We start from the raw sequence: 26,057 nt of genomic DNA on the forward strand, positions 1-26,057 counted from the left end.
AATGATAAGAAAGAAAATCTATTTATTTGGATTTTACAATAATTGATGTTTCTGCCCCATCAAGCAAAACCATAGTAATGCAATTTATTATAGGAAATGTGTTCAGTTGTGTCACCAACAACTACTGAGAGTTATTGCCTTTTAACTTACTTAATTCAGAGTGTATAGCCCAATTTACACTTTTAAAGTGCTTTCCTGGCCACATACTAATCTTTTTTTTTACTAAACAAGAAAGAACAAACTTACTTCTTGAATTGACTGAAAGCAAATTAGTGTCATCTCTAACTTTGACAGCATTTATTGATTGAAGCTGAGGTGGTGTACAGAAATACACTGAGACAGTGAATAGTGTGTGCACATAGTAATCTAGCTACTAAATGAGTCATTTCCAATAAACATTGTGTTTGCTGCAGGTTCAGGGACTGTCATGGTGTTGTGACTCAGCAGTCAGTGACATGGTAGTGAATACCAGATGCCAGCACTATCCTTGATGAAGTAGTGGGAGGTAAGAATAACTGTGACACATGCGGAAGGCACTCATGGAATACTCAGTCTGGACACACAGGGGTCCCCATGTTGATCTCCCACAATGTAATAATATACTCTAAAGATTTTGCTGGTTGTTCTCCAACCATTTTATGCTGACTTGAATCATAAACCAGAATATTTTCCAATAATGATAAAAAATAATAAAAAAGTAGGGAATTTAGCTTAAATACCAGTATTTCGAAATCATGTTTTTATCTTGTGGTGTTGTAAGACAGAGATGGCAATTATTCAATAATACGATTTAATACTTCTCCATAAAAAATGTCATATTGATATATCATGGTTCATAGTTCTCATGTTTAAACAGTAGAGGAAGAACAATTCACATATTTAACTTAAAAAAAATTGCAATATGTCAATTACACTACAAGTAAAAGTCCTGTATTGGAAAGTATGAGCATGAATGTACTACCTGTAAAATGTACATAAAATAAAAATACAACAAGTCCTTTTACTTTTGATTCTTGTCAATGCCGGTGTTATTTTATAATACTGGATTATTATCACTGATGTATTACTGTGTATGCAGTATTTTCTGTTGTAGCTTGGCAAAGTAAGGGAAATTTGTACTACTTTATGTACTGGGTTTATCTATAACTGTGACTTTAATGCTAGTGATGTTTTGAACCCATTGGGCATTAAAATCCTTCTAACGGGAGCTATGTGGTGTGCTGATCTGTTTCTTCTTTCTATGCTATTGTTTTGATCCAGCATCCATCCCATTTGGGCACTAGGGATGTGCATGTCTTTTTCATCATTTCTGCTTATCTATAACAGCATTATATTTAATCAGCTGATCATTGTTTTTTAAAATGTAAAACCTTAGACTTTCTACTACTTTCAGTAGTCGTTTATTACAGTTGTCAAACAAGTGTAGTGGAGTAAAAAGTACAATATTTACCACTGAAATGCAGCAGAGTAATAGTTATAGTAGCATAACAAATACTCAAGTAAAGCACAATAACCTCACAAATGTACTGCAGTATTTGAGTAAACACCACTGTGTGCAAATTAATACTAGAAAAGTTAAATTGCACCAATATTGAAAAGATTAAAACATAAAAACACATTTGACTGTATGTATTACATTACACACAAGTTGAACTTTTTACGATGTGACTTTGAATACACAGGTATATATTGTCTCAAAATAATCAAATATAATCCCACCTTTGATAGGAAGTATGTGTGAACTAAACCAAAAACTAAATCCCACAGCTGTTGACCTGGAGACTATTCATTTGACATTATATCCCCAGAGACTACCCATGGCTGCTCTCACAGTCAGCTTTCCACCTTTTATAATTAGCTTTTTCCCTGTTAGTCTGTCAGGTGAATATATTAAATATTTAAGAAGGGATCTGGGTTGAATTTACTGGACAGATAGGCCCGAGGCCAAGGCCCAGTTGATTAGATTTTAATGGTGATCTGAATCTGACATTTCAACTGTTAAGACACTTTTGACAAATAATGAGACAGAAACCTGATTCACAATCTGTTGAGAATATTTGCAGACTCAGACAAAACTAATTTAATTTAAACCTCAAGTGACGGAAGGTTTCTCAGTGAGGGTTAAGCTAACTGTAGCCCATGACTAGGTCTACACGTCCATGCTACTTAAATAGATAAATAGACACACTTGAACTTAAAGAACCATGAGTCTTGGCAATGGAGTAATGAGTGTAGTTTATAGGCCTCATCAACAACGTTGACACACCAGTTCCTGACATCTGTAAGGAATCCGTGTCTGTGAGCTTCTGTCACGTCTCAGGAGTAAAGGTTATTAATATCCATACAACCCGTGTAATGTAATCCCAGCAGAGAGACACTTCTCTCTCAGTTTGAATTCTGACTTCATGAATGGGACTCCGCGATACCTTCAATCCTGAGTCTGTGACTGACGGTGAGGCCACCTTCAAAGAAAAGAAAGCTCTTAGACATCATGTGGGGTGGGTATTTTTATTTGTAAGTCATTTACCGTACAAAATAGCCACAACTATATTGAAAACAACAATGATGTCAAATAAATATAACAAAGTGTAAAAAATAAAATAATCTGAGAAACACGGTGCTATATAGAAGCTTGTAAAACTATGATAAAGCTCATATTCATGAAATAATACAAACTTATATTCGGAATCAGACAATTCATATGTACCATTGCAGTCAATGGGAATTTAATTTCTATTGCAATACTTAAATGGACAGTTAAAACATCATCATCATCATCATCATAATTTTCTAATTGTGTTTTCATAGGCAGAAATAACATTGGTCAGGCTTTGCTTATCAAGGTTCTGTTTAATGACAAATGTTTCAGAAAAGATTTGAATACATTTCTGAAATTAATGAGCCGTATTGCTCTTTCTAGCAACTAAGGTCAAATGCTATCTAAATGCATGCAATGACTACACTGGAAATGATTAGCAGTGTTAGCAGTTCTGAATAACATCACCATAAATAAACATTTACACAATTTGGCTATCAAATATACGATGCTCTTTCAAAATAGAATAAACTTTCTACAAAGCCAGTACAAATGGATTTAAGAAATATCTCTCCCATATATGTCATAACTATTTACATGAAATACAAAGAATTAACATAAATAATATATTGTGCTTCTATTTGTTTTCTAGCATGCTTTTTTTCAGTTCTAAACTATTTTCACCAAAAAAACGTTTCACAAATGTAAACAATAATCAGAGTCCTTCCACATATACATATATTTTTTTGTAATTAATGCTTAAACAAACTTTTTTCTGACACCTTCCTATTGATATATTTTGGAGCTATACCAATTTCTAAAATGCCCTCACAACTATCCAACCGTGTTAGTTCTTTCACTTCAGACGCATGTTTATCAGATCTGCAGTTTGTTACATAAAGCGTGTCGTCAGTAAACAAGGGAACGCTGGCAGTCGACATTCACCCACTGAGTACCTAGAACAACCTGTAATCACCAGAAAATCAAAATAACAATACACTAGCCATTTAAATCCTGCTGGAGAGGAACAAAATGTTATTTCTACATAGCGAAATGTTAGAAAACATAATAATATAGCTTAATTATCCTACAATTTACTCCCAAATTTGCTGAGATATCTTTACCAGCACATAACAAAACTACAGCAAACCATATTTGTAAGTTTAACGATGCAGCTGTGGGTGTAAGATTTTAGAATTGATCACAAAGTGAGCTGCGGGCAGGTTAGATAAATCAGAAATACTGCACAGACTTTCTGGCATCTTGGTTAAACTGAGAATTAAAGAGGAAGGCGGGAGTTGTTTGATTTCAGAGTCAGACACGAGACACTTGAGGCAGGCAGAAGTGACAGAGCCTGGAGCAAAGCACATAACTGAACAACACTGTAAGAGGAGCCGACTCCACCCACGAGGGGTTAAACATCCAGGGGCGATTCTAGGAGTGGGGTGGCACAGGGGGACCAATAATCAGTCAGGGGGGCCCAGGGGGAAGGGGGGTAGGGGGGATATTTTATCAGAATACAGCATAGAAAATATGCTTAGAAATACAGGAAATATTGGATAGGATAGAACAACACAATGTAATTCTGCTAAATAAAACATCACATGTATTATTAGTTTCACTTGTTTTCATTTTAAACAATCTATATATCTGAATACAATAGACTTTTTTTATAGGCTCAGTCTGCCACTTTTAAAAAACAAACAAAACAATTCTAGTGGTTATTCCATGGTATCAGAATTTTGGATAATCATCATTAATTGGTCATGTGACAAGGGCTGGGAAGATTAGCAGAATAGGCGGCCAAGTGACAGTACTCTGATTCAATGGAAATCACAATTGTCAGATTGACAGCACGCTAGCTCAATGGATTGGGGGGGGGCACCAGGGAGATCAATCATATTTCAGGGGGAGCCAGTGCCACCTCCTTCTAACCCTGCCCCTGTAAACTATCACTGGCAGGATAGTTTGTAATGTTATGCTGATGTTAATTCATGGAGATTTTGTGACATTTAATCCAGTTTTGTAGTACGTGGAATATATTGCATTCAGAATTTGGGGGAAAGCAACAAGAAGTTAATAGTCAACTAATTTACAAACTGCTCATTTTGTTAATATAAAGATACAGGCCTACATATCAGGGATTTCAGTGCATTAAATCTCCAGACTCCGTGTTTGTCATTATTATCAGAGACCACTATGAACTATGTAACTATGAAATGAAATATTTAAACAAATAAATAAATAATGGTTACATAATTTGAAAACCAGTTGGTGCACATTAATAATCAAAACCTTCATTTTTATCACATTGTTAGCTAAAGGAGAGAAAAATAATATTCACAGACACAGAGGAAGAGTGTCACAGCACTAGCATACATTTAGTGGAGTGAGATCGGTCCTCATGTTGGGCGCTCTGCAGGTCAACTCATCATCATCTTCAGTCTTAAATGCGACTGAGCGCATCGTTATCAGTGCATGTGGTACCTTTTCATTAGCGACAACATTTCCCATACATGTACTACACCGCTGTCGGCTCTATCGCATTAAGAGAAATCCAGTTCAGTCTATAGACATGGCAGGAGAGAACGAGGGCTGGTCTGAAGCAGACGTCTGTCCCTGTGCAGTTGTTGCCCATCCAGTCAACATCGGACGAGGGCTCTCAACAAGCTAGTCATCATTAGTAGCACTGCTGTGGCTGCAGTGATAGTCAAAATGGAGTTCCAACCTACCTCACTCCCCTGAAGGAAGATAGGATAAAAGTGGTGTTAAGAGTCAGTAGAGGCTATCCATCAGCCAAAGATAAACTGTATTGGGCTTTTAAAGGAATAGTTTGATATTTTAAGAATTAAGCTTAATCGCGTTCATACAGAGTGAGATGAGAAGATTGTTACCACTCTCATGTCTGTATACATTAAATATGAAGCTGAAGCTAGGAGAGGATTAGCTTAGTTTAGCATAACATTTTTAGCAAGGGGAAACAGTTGGTTTAGCTCTGTCAAAAATTCAAGAATACATACAAGCACCTCTAAAGCTCACTGATTAACATGCTGTTTTTGTATGTTGAATCTTTACACAATTAAAATTATAAAAACAACAATTTGTGGTTTTAGGGTAGTTAACGCACTGTTGCTATTTCTTGACGAACAACAGTTTATCTGTCCGCCCAGAACTTAAATGCTGTCTCTGCGGGTTGTGGTGACAACGAAGACTCAGAGAAGTTGCAGCGCTTACAGGCCAACAATTAGCTATTTACAGCTTTAACTCCCCCAAAGACCACAAATAGTTGTTTTTAAATGTTTTATTTTGTACCGATCAAAGTTTAAACCAACAACAAACGATGTGTAAAGTACTGAGCTTCAGATGTGCTAGTTGAAGTATTTTGTACAGAGGCTAGCTGTCCCCCCCCCGTTTCCAGTCTTTATGCTGAGCTTAGCTAACTGCCTCCTGGCTGTAAATTCATATTTAACACACAGACATGAGTGTGGTATCAATCTTCTCTAACTATTGGCAAGAAAGCATGCTGTAGCCTATTTACCAAAATATTAAACTATTACCTGTAAATGACTTCGGTGCCATTCATGGAAATATTTTGTTCTAATTTGCCAAACTGCCCACCCGTCCCACGTCCATTTACTATACATTTTTTATATCTTCATTCACTGAAGGTTTTCCCAGGCAAATTTAGTCTAGACCCTCCCATAACAATTGCCACTCCAAATTAATCTTGAGCAATAATTTATATATAAGGGTCGGTTTACCCAAATAACACAAAAACCTATTTTCTCACTTACCTCTTGCAGTATCGAACCATGCAGATGCCATGCCCAGGTTTTCAGATATTTCCGCCTCCACCCAAATAAAAGTTTTTTTGTTTGTTTTTTAAATCCAGCAACACTTCTTTTCAGAAACAGTGTCCCGATTATTCTGGATAATCCACAGAATACACTATATATCTATAGTCTGTATGAAAACAGTTTTCTGTGAATTATCCAGAGTAAACAGGAACAAAATGATGTCCACCTATGTATCAGGTAAGACAGAATTCTCGCAAACTGATATCTTAGAACCTGAGCAAATAAAACCCAAACTATCTGCATAGTTAGACATGAGATGTGAGAAACCATAGTTTTATGTTATTTGGGTGAACTGACTCTTTAATCATCAAGAACGATATGCAGCATTACGCATCAGATAGAGATAAGCTCCTCCCATACCTTGCCCTCTGGGACGCCAGCTCCGACAACCAGCACCAGACCACAGCCAATATTACAATTATTCCTATGAAGGGGATGGAGAGAACAGGGTGCTCAGACGCATGGATGAATCTCTGAGGAGGGAATAAAAACAAACAGGACCATGGAAATGAAGGGAATGAATGAATGGATGGATTGAAGTATCCAAATAATAAAAACACAGATATAAATGGACCACCACTACAAATCACTAAATAAAAAAAGGGTGACATGGTCTATGGCTTTGATATCAAGGGGAAGGGTTGTGATGGAGTGATTTACATTCCCTGTTAAATAAACAATGCATAACTTTAAGGTGACATAAACATCAACTCAATGTGAATATGTGTGAGCAGTCCTGTGAGGCATTTATTGGCTGTGTGTGATGTTATGGTGACAAAGAAAGAAAGACATACAACATGAAGGTTGCGACTAGCATAATGTGGTATTTTTGTCTCTCTATCCTCATTTTATAGTTCATTTGTTTTTACGTTTTGCTAAATTTGTAATCGTACAGGCTGAGAGGTCATGGACATTCAGAGAACAAGGACAGCATCAGAGACAGGCACGGGGAGACAGTTTGACATAACGCAGAGACATCTCATTACGACTGTTGTAGACAAAACACAGATTTTACTTCTGTTTGTTTCTTATTACATAAAACATAAAGGACCTACATACCGTATTTTACATTGATTCTAACCAATTTCCAAACGTAGCTTAGTTTTGTTATTTGTTTTTTAAGATTTTTGGATGCGTATTTTCTTTCCTTAAGGTAGCCATTGGTATCCATTGCTTTTAAAACTGTAGGAAAATCAACTTGCAGAATATTGAGTCTGTGTGGTAATGCAGTCGAAACTGTGTGTCACACTTCACAAACTGTATTCTCAAAAGGAAAATTAATTTGGTACTTTGGTTATTGCGTTAAGAATGTTCAATTTAAGAGTTCGGGATTTTCCCGTGAGCACTTGAAAAAATGAAAAACTATCCATGCTTTCAAACACATATGCAACAATACTGTAGTGTAACTTTGAAACAGGAAATGCTGTTTATTGTTTCAGTTACCTATTTCAGACAATTCTGCAAGTGGAGTTTCAAATAGCACCTTATAAAAATCAACAGAAACCAGTGTTAAGGTGGGAAAAGGTCCTTTCATTACTTTTTTCTCTGTTTAACAATATCTGACGCCTACAAAGGATTTCATTATATAATAGGCATTCTTTGCTAGATGCCTGAATGCCTTTATTCAGATATTGTGTTTTTGTCCAACAGTAAAAAGGCATTGCTGTCATAGAAGAGTTGAAACACAGACACAGTGGGCAGTGACGGGGGAGAAGGTGCCCCAGCCCAAAGCACACAATAAATACTGATATGGGCTGACAGGCCAGGCCAGGCCAGTCTATATCCAAACATATATTGCTACAGTATGAGATACACAGAAAGGGGGCTCAACAGACAGGATACAGTAGGTGTGATGTTAGCCGTGTTATGTGTTAGTTGACAGTGTGGGTGCAAAGAAAAAGCGTTCTTTAATTGTGTAGTAATCACGGCTGGAAATTCTCAATACTACTTCTAGAACAAGTTCACATTCATGTTAAAATAAAAGAATTGAGAAACAACACAACCTGCTCTAATGATGCTTTAGGAATGCAACACTAACCAAACAACTTAAATGTCCTAAAGATTATCATTAATCACTTATAGTTATATAACATTTAAATCAGTTTCCCTACTTCTGATACCAGCTGTAGTATTATTCATGTCCGTCTCTCACCTGAGCCCCCCCTGACAGCTTCTCCAGCTCTGCCTTGCAGCGCTGCAGCTCCTCCTCCAGCTCTGCTCTCTCCCTCTGGCTGCAGTCATACAGTACCTGCAGCTCCTGCAGCTCAATCTTGAGACCGTTACACTGGAGGACACAGAGAGCACATTCTTAGTCTTTTCCTTACAATCAACTTTTAGTGTATTTGATTGAAATCTTCATAACAAAAATCAAAAACAGAATTTGCTAATAACGGTTGACCCAAATCTGTCCATGTTTTATTCATTTTATCATAAACTCCCAAGGCATCTCTTAGACACTAATGCATCATACCTCTCTCTGAACCTGTGAGGCTTTCTCCTCTGCCTGTTTGAGCTGGTCCCTCAGGGAGAAGATCTCCCCGATGCCTCCGTTCCAGCCGGTTGGTGTCATGGGCTTTCCATCAAACGAAATATTCTTCTGGATGGACGCGTCCACAAGGCGACAGTTCTCAGACTGGGCCATGGTCATGTAACTCTCTGTCATGACCTCATCCGAGCCAATCCCCATATCCTTCCCCTCTGTGCCCTCCTCTGCATCCTCCTCTTTCAGTGACAGGTAGACACTGGAGCTGGACGAAAGGAGTCATGGTGAAGAATACAACATACTTTCAACTCCAGCTGAAATAGCTCAAAAATGGGCTGATAATTTCCGTGATCAAAGGCTCAACATGGTTGCTATGCTATTTAATGTGATAACCAGAGAGCCTGTTAATATTTGTGTATGCAGATATTTTATCATGATATTCTCAACATCTGATGGAGACACTGTTTCATTATTTGTGTTTTTGTTACAGACATGTCGCCATATGTATCCTGCCAGCCTTGTAATAGGACTGCAGCGCAAGATTATTTTCTTTCTAATCAATGATTACTTTTTTATTATCAGTTAATTAGTCTATAAAATGTCAGAAAACAATGAAAAAGGCCCATCACAGTATAATTGCTCATTTTGTCTAACCAACAAACCAAAACCAAATCACTTTTTTAAATTAAATTCAAAAAGATGCAAAAGAGAGAAAAGTGGCGCTGGAACTAGAGCATGTTTGATATTCTTACTTGATAAATTCAATTTGATTAATCATCATTTTTAAATTGTTGTCCCACCACAAAGTCCAAATAGTAACTGTTCTGGTTATCATGCTTATGCTCTAAAACAGCCTACCGCAAAGTCTCAGAGACTCAAAACCTTTTTCTTAATTTACAACTATTTCTTTGTGACTTATTTCTCAGTGTTGTATATATTGTCTCTTCTAACCCCCCTTTTCTTCTTCCTGTAAAGCACTGTAACTTCTGTTTTGAATAGTGCTATTAATAAAGTTAGCTTTAGCTTTCGATGTATCAAGATCTTCCTCAGCAGATGGAGTATAGCCAGTTCCCCATCTGCCGAGGAAGATCGGGGGATGCGTTCAAAAATGTCATAACAGACTAGGCAAGGTGTGATTTCTTTTTTTGTTTTTGTTTATTTGTTTGTTTTAGTTTTCTCGAGACCGCAGAGGGTGGGGGGGTGGGAGAGGGTTATTGTTCTTGTTCAGTTGTATTTGTCTGTTCTGTTCTGTATGTTCCAAAAAATATAAAAATAATAAAAAGTTGATCTTAAAAAAAAAAGTCATAACAGCTCCTAATTAGATTGTGTAGGGAGACTGTTTTTAAGATCAATAATTAACTTTCAACCTCAAAACTGTTGTCGATTAATTTTCTGTCAATCTACCTATCAATTAATAAACTAATGGTTTGGGCACTTAAGTGTAATCCCACATGCTTTACTGAAGTGCTTAAACAGGTGTCCAGTTTTTTCTAAATGAGCCATGACAGGAATGGCTGTGAGGAGGAGTAGTATTCCAGAGGGTATCCCCTCCAGCTGATCCAGTAAGCACAGCTGATGAGTGAGCAGTCATTGACCTCTCACCATGTCCTCTGTCTCTGCAGCAGCTGCAGCCTCTCAGAAAGACGTCTGTTGTCCTCTTTCAGGGTCTGACACTCCTCCTTCAGCACACGGCACTCCTCCTTCAGCAGGTCCACGTCACCTGACAGAACAAGGACGGTCAGAGATGAAGATATTACAGTAAGATGAAGCAGTCAGTTGAGCTCATTTTTAATGTCCCTGATTAAGGCTTTAACATCATTACAATCTATAATATATTTACAAGAGTAGTTTTAGGAAATATGTGTATGTGCTTTCTTTCCCAGAGTTAGATGAGAAGCTTGATATCACTTCCATGTCAATATGAAGCTACCACCAGCAGCTTGTTACCATAAAGACTGGAAACAGGGGGAAACAGAAAGCATGGCTCCATCTAATCGTAATAAAATCCACCTACCAGCATCTCTAAAGCTCACTAATTTACTATTATATCTTGTTCATTTAATCTGTATAAAAATGAAGTGTAAAAATGACAATTTGCTGTTTTATGGAGGGTTATGTGCTGGAGTATTTCTTGGCTGGGACCGGTTGCCAGGTAACTAGCAGAGACTCCAAGAAGTTACTGGTCTTGGCCAACCTAACCCTCTGTCAAACCACATTGTGCCAGCCACAACGCATATAAGCGTGTTTCCTAAAATGTCAAACTATTCCTTTAAAATGAATGCCACTGTGAGTTAGATTATACTTGCATATGAAGTAAATTGTGGGTGATGTTTTCATGAAACAGCCCAACAATGAAATAATATGAACTCCCCTCCCTGAGTCCCTACTGAGGCTCAGCTGCAAAACCCAGCGATGATATCAAGTGTGTCCCTCCCACTCATGACTTCATGTCCCTGGTATCCTAAGTGCACACACACATCTGCACACACACACAAACATACACACCACTCCCCTCAGCGATCACATTTGTAATTTGTAATGTTTATTAAACCCATAAATGATTTATGAGCTTGACTGCAGGATGTTAACATGATGTGAGTATGGAATAAGAACATCCATAACATTGTGCTTTGTTTTCATAATATCAGTCACAAAGACTGATCATGGGCTATTTGTGCAAGTAGTAAGCTGGATAAATTCCATAATGCACATGGAGATAGTCCTCTCACAGCTGGCTGTTTACACAAGATGCAAAGATGAGGTGTAAAACCAATACTTATTGTATTTTGACTTTGATGTACTGTAAGTTAAACAATGTTGTAAGGGAAGAAGAGGTAAGTGTGCCAACTACCGAAACCACCTCCACCCTCTGTCTTTCATCCTTCCTCTCTGGCATCCATCTACTGTATATCTTCTGTTTTTTTTCTTTTCTATTACTGCACTGACTATTACTGCACTGATCTCTCAATGCTTCTCATCCCTCACCCTCTTTCCTCTCGGCCTCTCTGCGCTGACTCTTCATGCTGATCTCGGCTCTCAGCGTGGTGATCTCCAGCTCGTACTCCTGGGTCTCCTCGCTGAGGCGCTGCAGCTCGGCCCGCCGGCGACACAGCTCCTCCTGCAGCGAGGCGATGTCGTTCTCCCTCTCTGCTGCCGCCTCCTCTGCCGCCTGTTGGAGCAGGATCACCTCCTCCTGAGCAACGCGCAGCTCCTCCTGGGCCTCGGCCAGCTCGCTTTCCTTCTCCTCCTCCAGGCTGTCCATCTCCTCCTGCACAGAACGCAGCTGGGCTGGGGGGAGAGGAGGAGGAGATGTGTAGGTCAGACTGCATCAGTAGGTGTATATGCATGCATCCGTGTGTGTGTGTGTGTGTGTGTGTGTGTGTGTGTGTGTGTTTGTGCGCGTACGTACGTACGTACGTGTGGTGTGCATGTGCATGTGCTGTTATGCGTGGGTACTGTTTGAAAGAGGAGCTGATGTAACTTATGGTAACATACCTTTTTCTCAGGGTCAGATTCAGATTATTAGTTTAGTATTTTCAGGAGAGGAAAATCATCTCCACCTCTCACAAAACAAGAGAGCAATAAAAGGTAATGGCAATAAAACTAGAAATAACTCAATTAAAAAGTTCAGACATAATTCTTGCAGATGTGTCATGAAATAGTTTTGCATTTCTCCAACTGACTGAAAAATAAGTTGCAGCTATAAAAACAATATCCCGTTTCTCCTTTTTCACCCATTTTTCTTTGTCTCTTTTATTGTAAGGTTTGGGTTTCCTTTCTATCTTTTTTTCATTTATTTTTACTGTACTCAGAGCCCTTACCCTGGATTGTTTGGGATGAGTTGGTTCTGAAGTGTGTTTTATTGACCCGTCATGATTAAGCACAAATCTAATTTAGATTTAAAACTTTTTGAAGAATAATTGTGTTTCTGTGTGAATGATTTCTTAAAAAATGTCAAATGATTGCCAAATGATTGCAAGCAGTCAATCACATCCCAACATACTTAAGTAGCACTTTCTGTTTGAGACTATTCATTAGAGAACTAGCGGGACAATAGAAATCCATACAGTGACATACAAGATGGAGGTCCTATTGATTCATGCTAACAAATTGTTCTCACTGGCAGTAAAATTGGCATTGAGCTATTGACAAATAAGAGAAATGTAATATGCAATATCTGATGTAGATTTTTGATTATTCTTCCTGTGGAATAATCATAGTTATTGTCTGGGTTTAGTAAAGAACAGAACTTCTGCTGAGCGTTTTATTATGCTGATACCTTGGAGATTCTGGATCTGGCGTGTGAAGGCTTCAGCCTGATGGGCACTGGCCAGGCGCTCATCCTCCAGCAGACCTGGTGGAGAGGTGAAGTGAGGAGAGAAGTGGAGGAGAGGGGGGCATGGGGAGAGAGATAAGAGGAACATGTCAGTTCAGCAGGCCAATAGAAAGATGACAATTTGATAAGCTTCAACCTTGAGGCATGACTGAATAACACAAGCAGGTCTTTGTGTTAAATACAATGTTAGCCGAGCCATCAGTATTACTATAAGATTTGTTAATATATGCATTTTACTAATATCCATTTTATCAAACAGTCTTCTCTTCCTTATTCTTATAACTTTTAACTACAGCAGAACGAAATTAGGCAGATTATTTTGGCTGCTTTTGGTTTGCTGCTATTTTTGTCTTGTTTCTTTTTGGTCCCTATTAGTGTGTCATGTCAAGTCATTTCTCTAGCAAACTTCGGGCGGATTCACTAATGGTTATAACACAACAACAGCTGCTAGTTCAATACAGAGGGTGGTCAGTTAAGCCTGTACATTTTTAAATCAATTTATCTAAATTACCAAAATAAAACATTTTCTTATTTACCCTTGTATTTACCCTTCCTAGTATATATATATAAATATATATATATATATATATATATATATATATATATATATATAAAACTAATGACATTCCCATTAGCCCCAGCTGTACTTTGTGTTTAGTGCTAATTAGCAAATATGAATTGCTAACATGAACATTGTGAACATTATACCTGCCTAACATCAGCATGTTAGCATTGTCATTGTGATCATTGACATTGTGACAGTACGTCCTCACAGATGTAGTGCTAGCATGGCCGTCCACTCTTAGTCTTGTTTAAACATTTAAAACTCACTATCAACAATTGTCATGGGGATCCTTTAATCAGCAACATTGTGCTTCAGATGTTTCTCATGCTGGCATGGAATCTACCCCTGTTTTCATGATACAAGCTGTGATTGGCAGCTTGTATAAATAATCATCTATAGACCCTTGATATTTACCTGTACCTCACCTTCTGCCATTTTCTGACCATGTACACTCAGGACCCCCACCACCTTCACAGTTCCACCTCCCCAACAGCTGCCAGCAGTCTGAACAGCTGACTCTTTCCCAGTGGGAGTTGACCAATAGTGATTTCTCGTTGTGGTCTAGGACACCCAGTCTGGAAGCTTCCCTCAGCATGCACGCAGTTGTCTGAGGAATGCCTCTCCCGCTGCCAAACAAACAACTGAGCTCACCACGCCATGACTTTTAGTATGAGACACAGTCACATACACACACTTATAAATATCCACACACACACACACACACACACACACTGAGCTCACTGTAGACCCCCCATACCCAAGGCCTTACTCACTGCTAGTGTCCCTGAACGTTAAGCTCATCATTTCTAAGGTATGACGTGATGCTCCATTTAGCACCTTGAGGAAATGACTGCATCAGTGACTGCATATAAACATTTATGCTTCTACATGTTCAACTAGATTGTGATGAACAGGAGATGTCTCGGGTGGAAAGTTAAGCTGTCCAGGCGGAGGACACAGAGTTTTCTTCTGTATTTGGGTATAAAGAACTGAGAAAATGTATCACTAAGATACAAAGTCATTGTTTGTTTTATTTCATTACAATAATAGTTAAGATTGAATTCATAATCATGACATACTTACTACATAAATTAAGTTGATTCATAGAGAGGGAAGACTCCAGATGGCAGAAGTGCGATAAATGTTCGTGTTTAATTGCAACTAATTTCTTGTTTTGCTTATGGGTAATTCACTTTTAGGTTTTAGATTTAGGGAAAACTGAATCTGGATCTTATATTGTCATGTTTTGATTATTGGTTCAGATAACATTTTACTCACCACCTCCATTGTAGAGATTGGAGACACCTGGACTTTAAGAAACGCAAATGCAGGAATGATGGCGATCAGTTGTGGTGAAATGCAGCCCATTTCACTAAAGAGATTAGAACACTCAGCTCACAAATGGTGGCAGCGTCACGTTTCATTATTGTCGAATGCAAATTGCAGATACTTTTACAAGTCAAGCTCTCGCGGGTTGCAAATATAGCATTTGTTTTGAATGGTAAATTGTGTCAACGTTAAAGGGAGAGAAAATTATCTCATGTTGCAAATTGTTGAAACTGGCCCCTGCATAGTATGGTGTATCTACTTTTTGTCCAACCTGCGGCTGATGTACCCGCCATATTTATGCACGTGCAACAGTTTTCGGTGGCTCGCTTTAAATTTATCTTGTATTTATTTGATTTTTACATATCTTCTCAAATTCCCTTTTTCAAAGAGATTCCAGTTGTAGCTAATTGCGCTACATGTTTTATGTAGTTCACTACAAGAGCTTCAGGGATTTCCAGGATTTCTTTTGCAGTTTCTGGGAAAGCTTTAGCTTCTTCGGCTCCTTGCCCCAACAGTTCGCATTTCACAAATCTCTCCAGCGGAGCTCGTGAGTAAAATGTTGTCAGGATAAATAGTCATAAAACACAAAAACATGAGAATAGGACCCAGGTTGACAAATGGCAGCATTTCTCTTTAAATGCCAATACATTTCCCCAGGAAGACAGGATTTAGGGTATGTGAAAGATGTTTGCATCTGGTTTCATATCTTGATTTCAGGTCAGATGGATGTGAAATAAGTAGTAAATAATGGATAAAAGATTGTGATAGAGGAAGATTAATGATTCAAAGCATTACAATAAATAATATACACATACAGTCTTAGTGTTGACAGTCATATCCAAGGCTGGAGCTCTCACCTTGCAGCTCATGGAAGCTCTCCTGGTGTTTGTTGGAGGTCTCTCTGGCATCGTCCAGCTCCAGCAGCAGCTGCAGCACCTGGGCCCTCAGCTCCTCCAGCTCCTGCTCCTCTGTCAGCGGCTCCTGATCCGGCTTCCTCTTCTCCTCCCCTTCACCTTCCTCCTCCTTCAGCTTCTTCTCTTCCCCCTCCTCCTCCTGAGCTCTCTCCTGGTCCATCTCCTCTTTCTCGTTGTTCTCCTCCAGAACGCCTCTCTCCTTCGCTGTTATCTCGTTGTCCATGGTGGGGCTGCACTCTGCTTTCAGATCGCACGGGTCATCTGATGAAAAGATGACAGCGATATTAGAAAGGGATGCCTGGCAGGGAGAGAGGGAGACAGGAAGAGAGATTTACAGGTGACAATTACCTCTCTGTCATCAACCTAAATGCCGTCATGCTTTAAACGCAGCACAGATTGTGTTTTCTTTTGAATCAACAGCACCATCTTGTGATGAAATGGGCATTTGAGACTTTTGTACTCCAACCTCTATTACACTCATGTACCTTAATTTAACACACTAATTTAAATATACAAAATTACTGGCAACCCCTATTAAGAGCTCGAGCTGAAATTTTGATAGAAAGGAAACAAGAAATCCATTCACGTGATTCAAAATGCATCAGATCATATGCCTAAACATGTCATACTGTTTAGTGTATCAAAGTGTTGATGCTTAATCCATAACACGTGTTGATGACAACTGATTAAAATGTTAGTGTAAGATTAGAAGGTATGTTTTACTTTCCTCTATTTGCACACTGAATTTACATTTCTGACCAGTAGGTGGAGTTAGCTGACACAATGCTGAAAGAGAAGGAGCGAGGAGGGGGGGGAGGGGGGCTGAATGCTGAAGCAATCACTATGACTCACCACTCAGCAATGCACCTCCAAGTTCATAATAACACAAGCTACCACTATGATGTGACAAACACACATCCCTCTCTTGTATTACACTGTAATGTGTCATTACATTGTTTGCCATTTTGTTTTTTGTGTTGGTTTTCTTTCTCCTTGTCGACAGCCTGGACTGAGCGGTTGTTAATGTGGGCCTGTAAAGCCCAATGAGACATTGTATATGATGTAGGGCTAAACCTGATTAGACATTATAACAGCTGTTGCTTGTTAGAGCTGCGAAGACGAATGCAGAGCAGGTCAGACTAGAAGGGAACGCATCATTTACAGCACAACAACATGACGGTAAATTCCCATTTGACTCGGAGGGAAAGTCTATTCCCATTAGTCAGATGAGATTTGCTGCCAGGCAGGAAAGGCCAGATCTAAATGGAGATTATATTTACAGCGTTAGTTTGTTCTCAGGTGCAGTTATAGGTTAAAAAAATCACTTGTGCCTCAGTTACTGTCTCATTCCTGGAAATTCTGCTTACATCACACACTGGCCTGTGTGGCCTGCCATCATTTCTCTCTTATTTCTCAATGACATGCCATCCAGGGTCAAGCCCAATCTCAGAAATAAATTGATATGTAGCATCACACATTCATGTGTAAATGGTCTCCGAGTGCCTAAAAATTGCTGTTTGTACTCAGAAAGCAGCTTGAGGATGGGAGAGGGGAATGGAGTTTGCTGAGAGCCAGGAATAGAGCCATGTGAAGAGAAAAAGGTGCAGCAGGGGACACAGTAAAGCATTAACTAAAGATCTATCTAATTAGGAGTGATGCTACTGGTGGGATCTTGGCTCAGGGGATGCTTCCATCTCTTGTGGTAATTTCTCTGCCTTGTTGTTCCTCTCACTAGAAGTAACTATTTCCAACACAATCAAGCACTTACAACATATATTTTTTATCATATCTGTATGACATTAGCAGAAGGCTACACCCTTCCTGTTTCATAATAATGTTAATTTAAACAATGCAGCCCCTGAGAGGCATGTGAGAGGTTTATGAGCACTGGGCTATTTTGTCATTAAACGTTGATGCTGGTGTAATGAGTTAGTCATAAAGAAGAGAGCTGGAGCCATGTGGCAGGGAGAGTCTAGAGCTACTTGTATTGCCAGCGGCAGCTAAAGGCCATCAAGAGACAAAAAGCTCCCCACTGAATATCATTCACATCCGAATGCGTCAGAACGTGGAGCTCAGGGTGTGATAGCTAGGAAAGCTTGGCTCAAGCGATTTGTGCTGTGTTTTAGGTTTTGTAGCCTTCAGACTGTCCTCCAATGGGCTCAAACTACATCTGATCAGAAACAAACTGTGATACAGATCCCAGGGAAAGCATGGCAAGAATTAGGAAGTAATGTACAAAATTTGTATACACTTTTTGTACTGCTGCTGGGCATTGAGAAATTGTTTAGGACATCCGTTAACTATAATGGGCAAGAAAGCCCTTCTCAACTGTCTTTAACTTCCTTTGACGGCATTCCTTGCAAACAAATTAGCCTTAACCTTGTGGTACCCCTCAACATATTATTCTGTGCCCATCAACTCTATGAAACCTCCTTACAGAGCCGTCCCTACTATCCGTCCAGTGTCCCCATACCATCTGCCTTCTTAGCTATTCCCAACAGCTTGTTAATTATTTCAGTTCTTAAGAAAACGTTATCACTTCACCTTGTGCGTGAATGTCAAACACATCGTGCAGCAGAATCAGCGGCAGTGATACCTGTGATCACTCCACCTCATTCGTTGGCACAGCGCTGGGCTTTAGTCATGCAGGGATTGCATTAGACAAGGACGCTGCTTGCATACTAGAGCAGGGACGGGCAGGAGAGTCATCTCAGGAGCAGTGTTACAGCTCCAGGGGGAGGATGGCTTTATCTAGCCACAGCACATTCCTTCCTAATCACATTGCAGCAAAACACATTGAGTATGTCACTGCAAACATGGTTCCACTTTAGAAAGGAGACAACAAGCAAGGCTGAGTGTTCTTTGTCAGAATTTGTAAGAGCTGAGATTAAATTTAAACATTACTCTAATGTGGCAACACAAGCCCTTTGTTTTGCTTCTGATTTGGTGTTCAGTGATGGAGTGAGGAGCGTAATAATGCACTTTGCAAAATTGAGGAGCAGAGTGAGAATTTTAGCAAACAGAGGCATGCTAGAGGATGTGGGACAGAGCTGCTTTTACCTGGCACCACAGGCAAGCCTTTCTCCATAAAATACTCAGTGTGAGTCTGCAGTTAGACTCATAGTTACAGTATGTATATTAAATATGTTTAATATATGTATAAGTTAAATCTTACAGTGTTATAGAGTAGGTAGCAATATACTGAACAAGATATGTCGTTTAACCTTAACACGTTTTTTACTATCTTGATGTTCGTTTTTCAGTCTGCTTTATGTAATCAGGTGCCACAGTATATGCTTTAAATGTGGTACAAATCAAGAAAACCTCTCTATGTAGCAAATGGGTCTACTCCATTCCCTATCAAATGAAGAAGGGTATTCAATTTGTGTGTGTGTGTGTGTGTGTGTGTGTGTGTGTGTGTGTGTGTGTGTGTGTGTGTGTGTGTGTGTGTGTGTGTGTGTGTGTGTGTGTGTGTGTGTGTGTGTGTGTGTGTGTGTATTGGATGTTCTGTATGAATGTATGCATGATTATGCACTTGTACTTGTACCTGTATGTATATACACTATGGGGACAAGCAGGCTTCATTGTGTAGATCTCCTTTAGGCCCACTTCTGATGAGCCTATATATAACTATATGTTTAAGCTGCATGTGCACAGAATGTTTATATAAGACATACAGTATGTGTGTATATTTGAGGTTGAAAAAAGACGGAGAGGCTGTGCGAGAGCAAAAGGGTAAGGAGAAGACAATAAGAGAGATGCAAGGAAGGAGGAGTTACGATATGGCCTGAAGGCACACAAGCTGCTCACTTCCTAGTGAAACTAGAAAGAGTCAGGTAAAACCATGCACTAGTTCATCTCCATGGTGACCTCTGCACACCAGGGCTTCACCATATGGAAAATCACCGTGGTAATAAAGCTTTTTTTGTCCACTCTTTTGCTTAGCATGGAAATATTTCCATCTACTTTTTGCTTTTCCCCACAGAGTGATCTTCTCTTCATAATAACTTTATTTGTATAGCACTTTTCAAAATCAAGTTACAAAGTGCTATACAGTAAAAACAATAATTAAAAACAAGATCCATAATTAAAATATAAATGCAATAAAATTAAGATTCAACAAGAAATAATACAGCAATATTAGCAATAAATAATAGTTATATAAAAAACAGTTATAAAAAGGCCACACGATAAAAGTAAGTCTTTAGAAGAGATTTGAAAGAAGCCAAGGAGCTTGCCTGCCTAAGATCTCCAGGCATGGAGTTCCACAACTGAGGGGCCCGAACAGCAAAGGCCTGGTCACCTTCAGTGACAAGACAAGATTTTGGAACCCTTAGTAGAGCCCTGCCGGGGGGATCTCAGGCAACGGTTCAGCTTGTAGAGAGTTAGCAAATCACAGATAGGAGCTAGGCAGTTCAGGGCTTTAAAAACAAGTAGTCACATTAATTCTAAAACTAAAAGCATTTTGAATATGCTGCATTCTCTGGATGTTCCCTTACTAATGTCAGAGCATTGCAATAATCAAGTTGCCCACAGAGTGAAGTCACCATCAGATGAGATTTTCTGACTTCAAGCTGCGTGAGACTCAACAGCTTGAGATGAGGAGAGAGCTACAGGGGTCATGAAGTTAATGTCTCTTTCTCTCTCTGTACTTGGAGCCTGAAAACTCCAGGGAGATAGAGGAACAACAGTAGCAGGAAACAACAAGAAAAGACAGGAATCACAAGCACCGAAGAGTTGAGCTGGCTTAATGAGCCGCTCTGTTATTTAAATGGAAAATTCATGTTTGCACTTTCAAAGGGAAATAAGAGAAAGTGGGTCAACGGAATAGAGATGCATTGTTAGAATGAGATATAATTTGGCCTCATTGTGAACAAAAGCTGTGTCAGTGTGTACCTACTGTAGGGGATTGATTCAGGTAATATGCTTTTTATGGGAATATGTGTGGTTGTGTGGTGGTGCAGTGTGTGGGTGTACATGTGCTTGTTGTGTAGCTATTCCATTAGGGGTTATGAACAGTGACAGTACAAAGCATGAAAACAAGTGATTCGGTAACAATCCATTTGATCACAAATCAGTACCTCCCACCTGAAAGCAATCTCTTAGGAAGGTTTTACATCACTTAATCACAGAGGAAAGAGGGGTACCACAGCTCACCATGTAGCTGCCAAATCCAAAAAGGATAACGACCCAGAGGGAGAGAGAGAGCCCGCTAATGATAGGTTGAAAGTGCCGAGCATTTCTGCGAGGGAGAAGTAAAGTTTTTTTTAAATCCATAGAATAAGATGCAGGAAGGAGCTGCATGAGTTCATGGACCAAAAGTTTTCCATTATGCAACCAAGAGAGATTTAACAAACAATTTTGTCAGGGACCTGCAGAGTGCCTTGAAAGCCTGTTAAGTCTGATGGGGGTTAATGGGGATAGGGTGGTGCAGGGAGAAGAAGCTGGGATGCCTGAGGGTAGAAAAACATGCAAGATTTGTTTTTATTTGACTAGCCATATTAAACACTGATGTGAGAATCTCACATTGTTGTTTGTCTCACAGGTCCCTGCACCTCCCAGATCTACAAAGTTTATCTAAGGCAGCAACTTTGCTGTTATAGTTCCAGAGAGTACACTGGAGAGGAGTGCAGGGAAAAGCAGGAGAGGACAGGAGAGAAATGCTGTGTGGGCTGAGGCACTGGCAGGTGCAAAGGTTTGTGTGTTTGTGTGTGTGTGTGTGTGTGTGTGTGTGTGTGTGTGTGTGTGTGTGTGTGTGTGTGTGTGTGTGTGTGTGTGTGTGTGTGTGTGTGTGTGTGTGTGTGTGTGTGTGTGTGTGTGTGTGTGTGTGTGTGTTTTGAGCGTGTGTGGGCGCAGAAGAGAGCCGAGCATTGCGATTGAAAGAGGGGGAAGAGATATTGAGTGGGAAAACAGAGAGAAGGATGGAGAGAGATATGGTTGCCGACTCGTGCAAGTGGGAGGAACAATATGGAAGATACACAGACAACTCGCAAATGTCAAAGATCAGTGGGAGTGTGTGTTTGTGTTAGAGCATCTGTATTTCCTGTTGGTAGATGTGTCAAGTGATTTTAGAAGCATTTCATTTAGTGCAGTGCAGAATTAATTTCCAGCAGGAATGAAAAAGCATTGAAAATAAAGCCTAGAATTCAAATAGAACAAAGTCATCTTTTTCTAAGAACCCAGACTGAAATCTAGCTAGTAGTGACCTCGGCCAGGACAGAATTAATGCACTTTAATCCATTTATTATTTTATGTAATACAAAAAGACACTAGCCTTTGCTCAATCCACTTTTCGTTTGCTGTATGTCTATCCTTATTATGAATTTCCAGCTTTAAAAGCAGTCCTCAGACTGTAATGAAAGACAAGAGGTCTCTAGAGTTAAGATAACAGGAATAATCTTATGAGTGACATTATGGTCAATACGCAGGCCCCAGCATAATAGATGCATTAAAGGAAATGACTCACTGAACACTTAGAACAAAGTGGTTTAATAAGTCTACAGCTGACTGAAGAGCAGGCATTAAGAGATAATCCGCCAAATGCTTGTTATCGAAAGTTCAATTTCAGGACAGTACTACACAGGAAAAGGAAGCCAGATTCTGGCAACCTGGCCAATGGTCAAAGGGCTGCTGACCTGTGCTTCTCTCTGAGCCCCTCCACACCAATAAACATCCTCCTAGCAGTGTCCCACACAGAGCTGCTCTGTCTACACGCCCATTCAAAACATGAAGAAAACACACTCTTCGTCCTTGTTGGAGTAACATTCCACACATTCTTCCCTGAACACAATTATATGCAGTACTGATTCTGTGAAGATACATTGTGCCAAATGTCATACAGCAACAGCCATGAAGTTACCAAACAAGCCTAACAGCAGCTGTTCGTCATACATGCGAAGCGAGTCCACCACAAGAACTCATTTTGGAGCTGAAAACAATCTGAGCGTAAAGTATAAAAAATAAGCTGAACTATAAAAACATCCAACAATGCATGATTCCACATTGAATCAATTCTCAACCAGACTCAGAATAACATGCAGCCGGAGTTAAGACTAGCTACATCATTTCTTGCCTCTGGTTGCCAGCCATCTATTATTACTGTACCTGGCAGTGTGTCGCCTCCATCAAATGTCCACAGAAGCCATAGCTGACAGTAATCCCCACTCGTCAGTCAGTCTGTCAGCTCGACCACAGCTCCTAATAAAGACAGGCTCCCACAACAATCTCCCCTCCACCTACCACCTGACCACCTCTCTCCAGCTCCTCCGCCTCCTCAGTTCACCACCCCATCCCTCACTTCAGGAGTAAACACTCTTTTGTCAGCACAGACAAACATCGACCCTTCTGCCTTTTCTTGCTGATCATATCTGATCTGTAGTGCAGGGCTAAAAATAGCCACAGCCAACAGCACAGAATGACGGGTAAACAAACAGACACACACTGACAAAACAGCTGCACAGACCTGTAGAGTCCAAAGCCTCCTCGATGAGTGGAGGTAAACGCAGTCCATCCATAGCCCCCTGTAGCTGCAGCAAAGAGGGAGAGACAGAGAAAGAGAGTGGGCGAGAGAGGGTCAGAGGCTCCACACGCCCACCTCAGCTCAGCTGCAGGGACGGAGAGAGAGAGAGAAACACGGAAAGTACTGAGCACAGCGTCGAGTCGAGTACTCGCACACACACACACACACACATGTGCAGGCTTCAATGCGCATATACACACACACACACAATCCAGCACACACAAGCTATACCTCGGGAGAATTTGGGAGGATCCGGGGAGCTGAAGGCTGAGCTTTGGAGCGTGGGAGAGATGCCGAGAGGGAAGAGGGGAGGAGCAGAGTGGAGGGAAAGATGCTGTTTTCCAGACGCGAAGCTCCGTCTCCCTGCGCAGATCTCTCTCTCACACACACACACACACACACACACACACACACTCTCTCTCTCTCTCTCTCTGTCTCTTTCTCTTCCACTGCCTGGTTTACCCTCTGTTAACTATTTTTGCACTCTTATTTCAACTTCTTCCCTCTTTTCAGTGCCTCTTTCCTTCCCCCCACCCTTCGCCCCCACATACACCAACAATCAGGTTTAGAATTGTGTATATTACAGTAAGGTACTGATAATTATTTTTTGAAATAGTTTACAGATAGTTTTCAAATACTTTCTAAAAATCCTAATTCGCCAAATTCATATGGAAATCTTGGACTTTGCCTTTGATACCATAGTAGACTATTTCAAGTGTGAAATAATTTGAGAGCTCAATCCACCAGTGTGAAAGAGTTGGCAAAATAGTAAATCTCCAGTGAATTGCAAATCATTTGGCTGCCAAATGCTAAATTTATATATATATATAAATCTATCATGCATATTCCAACTGGCTTGTCTAGTTCCTAATAAACAATGTCGAGGATTTGAATATATGACAACAAACCAACAGGTTTCCAAAAGGAGCTCAGAGGATCACAGCACCAAAACATATGCAAACTATTTCTTTGCATCTTGCAGCGTTTACCATTTATCTGTGCTTTACTGCACATACTGCACACACACACTTCCTCAAACACTCGTGTACATTCAGCCTTGGCCCCTAAGCCAAATGAACTGACCTATAATGAGGTCCAGACAGGCTGTTCCAGTGGAGGCTGACAGCTACCACTGCAGATAACTGATCATTTCCCCTCCATTGTTCATTTCCTCCCCTTGCTGACTCTCTTTCTATCTCTGTTTACTGCTAATGAAAAGTGGCTCTTGTACTATAAACAGCATCTAAAACACACACATCCTCACCTCCATTTTTAACACTACCCTTCACCCACATATCTTTCGGTCTCTGTCTGTCTCTCACCTCTCTCTCTCTCTTCAGCTGCTATCACATCTTGCAACTTCTGTTCAGTACATAAGGAGCCAAAAATATGAGGTGTGCCGTGAAACAGTCTGAAAATATGTCAGCTTAAGAGAGAGAGAGAGAGAGAGAGAGAGAGAGAGAGAGAGAGAGAGAGAGAGAGGAAAGGAGGGCCAGGCTTAACTGCTGGCTGGCCCAGTAGGAGGATATACCTATCACAGCACTGTCAGAGAGCAGGAAGTGCACACAGATGTACACACAAACAATGTAGTCACACACATTCTCATATGGAACCTGCAGACATCTGAAAGAGGAAATGTTTGAAAAAAAGAAAACAGAAGTTAGTAACGGAAATAGAAAGAAGCAGAAAGTCTGAGTCTCTACATTTGGTTGTTTGTACCAGTGCTAAACAGTGATGTCTCAGGGACAGACAACAAGTAACAAGAGATAAAAGGTACCAGACTGAAAAAGATTGATGTCCGCTTATAAGCACTTCCTTCACTTCTATGTGGCTCTGTACAGCTTTCCTCAGGCAGCTATAATCCCCAGACAAGGAGGCTGAAGTCGTCCCACAGTCTCCTTAACACACACAATACCAGCCACACACACACACACACACACACACATACAGGAAAGGAGAGCTGTGGAGAGAGTTGGCTGACAAGGTGTTGATAATGAGCTGTCTGGCTTCAATCCACCCATATGTCACTCAAGTGTGGCAGGAGCCTGGTTGCAGACAGCCACAGAAGGAATGCAGATACCAGATTAAACCATGGTCAAAGACTAAAATAATTCTCACTGTTTGTTTCAAACTGTTTACTATTTGCGAAAGTACACTGTTATCCCGAATTAGTTGACTTTAATAGAAATTTGCGTGGAAACACGTTGCCTAAAATCGTCTACGTTTTTACACAAGGTGAAACTTCAAGCCGGTCTCATGGAAGTTCGTGTAAATGTGACGTTATTTGAATCTATTGATACGTGTTCACGGAGACGTTTTTGTCGTTTTTTACGTGGTGGACAACACGAAAATGTGAAGTAATGTATTTCAATGGGAAGCATATTTTGTGGCCACAGCACGAAATTGTAGGGAGTAATAACCCAACCTCCGCCATCCCGTTATTGTGGGGCGTCCCCAGCGGGTCGCCTCGCGGGCCGCCTCGCGGGCGCCTCCCGGCTTATGGAGCGTCCTTTTCGGCC

At 40.2% G+C, this 26,057-nt stretch overlaps 1 protein-coding gene across 10 annotated transcripts; it reads right to left on the bottom strand.

Annotated features, from left to right (window-relative positions):
* Positions 1 to 2,494: 2,494 nt before the first annotated feature.
* LOC120564033 (coiled-coil domain-containing protein 136-like) lies at positions 2,495 to 24,848 on the bottom strand. 10 transcript variants are annotated; one of them, XR_005640056.1, is made up of 10 exons: positions 23,770 to 24,216; positions 23,482 to 23,623; positions 15,963 to 16,317; positions 13,155 to 13,229; positions 11,861 to 12,163; positions 10,478 to 10,595; positions 8,864 to 9,140; positions 8,546 to 8,677; positions 6,754 to 6,817; positions 2,495 to 5,277 (listed from the first exon to the last, which is right to left on the bottom strand). XR_005640056.1 is itself a non-coding variant. In XM_039808653.1 (10 exons), exons 2-10 carry the CDS (start codon positions 23,527 to 23,529, stop codon positions 5,265 to 5,267), a joined length of 1,434 nt encoding a protein of 477 aa, XP_039664587.1. In that variant the 5' UTR covers positions 23,530 to 23,545; positions 23,770 to 24,848; the 3' UTR covers positions 2,495 to 5,264. The 10 variants fall into 10 exon arrangements, 9 of the variants coding, with proteins under 9 accessions (XP_039664587.1, XP_039664585.1, XP_039664590.1 ...); XM_039808653.1 differs by having other exon boundaries at positions 6,754 to 6,866; positions 23,482 to 23,545; positions 23,770 to 24,848; XM_039808651.1 differs by having other exon boundaries at positions 6,754 to 6,866; positions 23,770 to 24,848.
* Positions 24,849 to 26,057: the final 1,209 nt, after the last annotated feature.

Source organism: Perca fluviatilis, chromosome 8, assembly GCF_010015445.1.
Source record: "Perca fluviatilis chromosome 8, GENO_Pfluv_1.0, whole genome shotgun sequence".
In the NCBI taxonomy this organism is placed as follows: domain Eukaryota; kingdom Metazoa; phylum Chordata; class Actinopteri; order Perciformes; family Percidae; genus Perca; species Perca fluviatilis.